Below are 4249 nucleotides of genomic sequence, written 5' to 3'. Positions count from 1 at the left end.
TATCCATGGTTTTAGAGTAACTGATACCAGTTGGATCAGAAACCAGAAACGTTACTGATTGATTCCATTACATAAAAAACAAAACTTAACAAAATAGATGACAAGTCCTTCATTGAAAAGAAACCATTGTGGTACAGGAGTCTATAGCATGTACCCAAAAGAAAACAGACACAAACACTGCATATGCTTCTCTGTAATAATATACCAACAAACATCACTTGTTGTGGACTATCTGAACAGATAAGATACGTTTAGACTTGCACTCAGGATCAACCTCAGCCTCAAAAATACACTCATCTTTTGGCTGAATGTTATTAGCTCTGCTAAAATCTAACCATCCATGTGCCAGTAATTTCAAATGTGGTTTTTCATGATAATACACCGGCCACAATCTCCTCAGTGGATCCCGAAGAAATACTAACATCTTCCTTTGCTGATCTACCTTTACCTTGCGAATCAAAGGCAGGCATGAGGGCAATTCCTGCAGCAATGATAAGTACAAGTGCTCAAACAAAGATGAAAGAATGAACAAGCAAACATAAAAGAACAGCGTGAAGCTAAATGAAAATAGTCAATTTGGCATTCAAAATACAAAATGGAATGGCTCTTGCCAAGTGTGTAGTGTAGCTATCATGTAATTAACGAAATGTAACCATACTGATAGAACATAATAGATTTAGTATAACAGGCTTTCAGTGTTGATCTCCAATCAAAATTGGTATTTCATCTCATTAGTCCAGACAGCAAAAGTTGGCATTAAAGGATAGCATAGGGTATCAAGATGAAACATTAATTTTGATTCAAGCAACTATAGTTAAGTTGTGTCCTAAATAAACATAATCCCAGTTTGTGACGAAAAATCAATTTACAAGATAAACTATTAAGAAAATAAATGGAGACAAGGTCGATCAGGGACTGTTAATACTGTACAAGGAAAACGTTATCATGAGGAACCACACAGGAGAGCTGTGTAGGTTTAAAGTGACTCGCATTATCTTCATTAAATATGTCAGAGTTCAACAGTCCGTTGATTTCCTTGGGCAATCCTACAATAACACAGAAAAATTATCCATGAGTCAGAATCTGGTACTGCAAGTAAGTACAGAGAAGTAGATTCACAAAAAGTGATTTAGGGGGATTCAACACCTGTTGCTTCCATTTCATTGAGAGTTACAAACTCTTTCTTCAACTTTTTAGACACTTCACCTGTAATCATAATAGAATCGATTGATTCAGGCAAATAAAGAAGGGGATTCGTAGGAGGAAATACATATAAACTGAGAACTTGTCCATGTACAACAATGCAGACAAGTACATGAACGCATGTATAACGAGATTTGAAGTGATAAAAAATTTCAACAGCGGTAACAGAAAAGAAAACACCTGTTAAATGAAATTCATCCATGGAGCTGTCCAAGTTGGGAGTCATGTCCACAGGCAATTTCTTCATTTCACCTGTAATCATAATAACTGATTAATAATCTTGGTAAATTAAAGGGCTTGTTTGAGAGAATATTTATAAACTAAGATGCCCCATTATGAATATGAGCATCAATGAATTTGAGATCCCATTGAACTTCTGTTTGGTATCGTGAAAATCACCAATATGTAAAGTATGTTCCTTCATAGATATTGCAGAATGATCAGTTCTCTGAAAATAATGCAATGCAAAGTACAAGAATCTAGGAAATCATGGCATGCATTACAAGAGAATAATTAAAAGCGTGAAGCACTACAAGTGTGTAAGACAAATCAGCTTTAATAGGATGATATTTATTTGATCCTATACCCGCTTTAAGTCTCTAGAAATGAAAATGAAGGTACTCTATTAACTGTAGTACCTAAGGCCTTGGAAAATTGGCACTCTTGAGCTTCCCTGTTGGACAAGATGGCTTTGTTCTCTTCAATTTTCGAATTAAAAGTCTTGTCATATGTATATGTGTCTGCCTCTAGAGAAGCACTTCTTCCATATATTCGAAGTTCAGATATATCCAAGGCAACTTCAGTACTCAACACCCCTTCAAGCATAGTATCCTTACTGCATATCATTGCATCCTTTTCAACGATATTGGATTCATAATCAACATTAGAAACTATTAAATCTCCGTTCTGACTTTTCATGGTCCCATCATCCTCATGGCTCTGGTCAAATTCTAGGCTTTTTGAATGACATGGGTCTTCTTCACTGTGATCTAGTACGAGCACATGTTGGCCACTCTCTTTAGCCTTTTGTGGTACTACTAAGTCAACCTCGCTGCACTGCCTTGGCGCATCGAGTTCTTGTCTGACCAAGATACCATCTCTAACTGGTGAGCCAATTTTGCCCCTACTTCTTTTCTTCTGATTTCTTTTTTCAGGAAGACCAAGCTTTTCACAGGCAGAAGTATCATAGATCTTGACATCAAAGTGCAAATCCTTAATGTAATTGAGTACCAAAAGATAGCCAACTTTAAGCCCATGACCTGATGAAAAACGACTCCATCCCTCCCCAAAAACAAATGAACCATTAACTTCTGATACTTTAACCTTCCACTGCTGCCCAGTTGAATCATTGAGATTGATTTTCTTATTAACCATGCTGGCCACAATACCACTAAAAGCAGGAGGAATACACTGCAGTTTAATAGATTTTGAGCAATAATATACAAGATCAGAACCCATGGTCAATATAAAGATAAATACACCAAAAAAGAGTAGTATGAAAATAATTGGATTGACCAAAGCAAAATGCAGGCTGTGTTGAGATATCTGCTTCAGGTAACAAAATAATATGAATGGCTGTATAATGTACTAAGCGCCATGAAAGAAGAAAATCACTTGTACATTGTTACAAAAGCAGAAATCGATATCGGGTATACATGGGGAAGAGTTCAAACCAAAATCTCATTTGGTCAAAAAGGGGTTAATCTTTTTGTCTAAACTTATTTCCATGGCTAATAGTGAGAATGCTGCGGGTCAGATTTTTGGGACATTTTGAAGAGTTGGTATAAACAGTATAATATTATATCACTGCCAACAGTTTATCAAGTTATATATGTAAGACATGGTGTTGATGTTTGAAAAAGGAAAGTAAAATACGAACCAAAGTTGTTAAATAATCTTGTCTAGTGAGGAACTTGAAGAAAGAGGTTGGTGAGGTTTGTTTGGTTTGGTGGAACAATAGACAGTTGTGGGTGCAGGCAGCACAAACAGAAACTCCCTGTTCCTCGCCACCCATTTTTCCTCTCTTCTCAATCAACTGTTCAAATTTCTCTCCTTAACAATGCACAGAAACAGAAACCAAAGTTAGCACTTTTTTTTTTCCTAGAGGGAACTAAGCACAAGCGATTCTTGGACAGTACTAGAAGGAAAGAGGAGGTGATAGAGCGCATGCACAGCAATCCAGTCAGCAGTTGACGTGACCTTCTTCGAACACGTGATGTGAGAGATCAGGAGCTTCCACTTTCGAGGCCAAATTCTCTGCTGTCAAAACCTGTTAGACCCGACAAATCCGTCCGTCATCGAAAAAACAGTGAATCAGAATAAAAATTTTAACCCATTAGTTAGTTTCTTTTGTCTGTCTACATATCGTTAAATCCCTTTACTTTTTTTTAATTTCATCTTCGTTTTATTAGAATTTTTAATTTAATCTTAAAATATAGTTAATTTTTTTACTTTTTTTAATTTCATCTTCGTTTTATTAGAATTTTCAATTTAGTCTTAAAATATGTTAATTTAAATTAATTGGATCTCTACTGTTAAATTAGTTTAAGAGAATTAAGTTTTTTATAAGATGAGAAGTTGATATGGCCAGTTTTTAAAACGTGGCATTCTCAGACCTTTTATACGTGAAATTTGCCAACATTTTAGATTTTAATAATAAGGATTTCTGAAATGAGATTTAGGGTTCAATGAAATTGAATTTGGGATTAAAAATCTGAGAGGAGAGTTATCGCAACCTTGCGCGAAGTCCTTAGTGGAGACGATATTTGCTTAATTAGGGCTTTGGAGCTTTGTGATTGGAGTTTCGACGTGAATCGCAAAGTCCTTCAACATGTGTGTGAAGTGAAATTTGGTGGAAGGTTAGTATCTCTACTATAAATAGATATGAATTTAATATTTGGTGCTTTTCTGGCAATGCTTTTTTTTAATGTGGGGTTGGGGTTGTCCGAAAATGTGGTGTTTGCATATTGTGCTTATGGTCCCCCATAGTTAAAGTTTGTTTGTTCTGTCATTATCACTTTAATAAGCGGTGTTTTTTGTCGTTTTA

At 35.7% G+C, this 4249-nt stretch overlaps 1 protein-coding gene across 1 annotated transcript; it reads right to left on the bottom strand.

The window, feature by feature from the left end:
* Positions 1–3488, bottom strand: LOC124842059 (B3 domain-containing protein Os01g0905400-like). Its single transcript, XM_047318470.2, has 7 exons — positions 3342–3488; positions 3083–3255; positions 1842–2613; positions 1384–1455; positions 1147–1206; positions 931–1046; positions 1–481 (listed from the first exon to the last, which is right to left on the bottom strand). The coding sequence occupies exons 2-7, from the start codon at positions 3215–3217 to the stop codon at positions 215–217; spliced, it is 1422 nt and encodes a 473-aa protein (XP_047174426.1). The 5' UTR covers positions 3218–3255; positions 3342–3488; the 3' UTR covers positions 1–214.
* Between the last annotated feature and the right edge of the window lie 761 nt (positions 3489–4249).

This window comes from Vigna umbellata, chromosome 7 (assembly GCF_029865625.1).
Source record: "Vigna umbellata cultivar VRB3 chromosome 7, Vumbellata_1.0, whole genome shotgun sequence".
Taxonomy (NCBI): Eukaryota; Viridiplantae; Streptophyta; class Magnoliopsida; order Fabales; family Fabaceae; genus Vigna; species Vigna umbellata.
The sequence above is the reverse complement of the archived record's forward strand: the minus strand, read 5'-3'. Positions and strand labels throughout refer to the sequence as shown.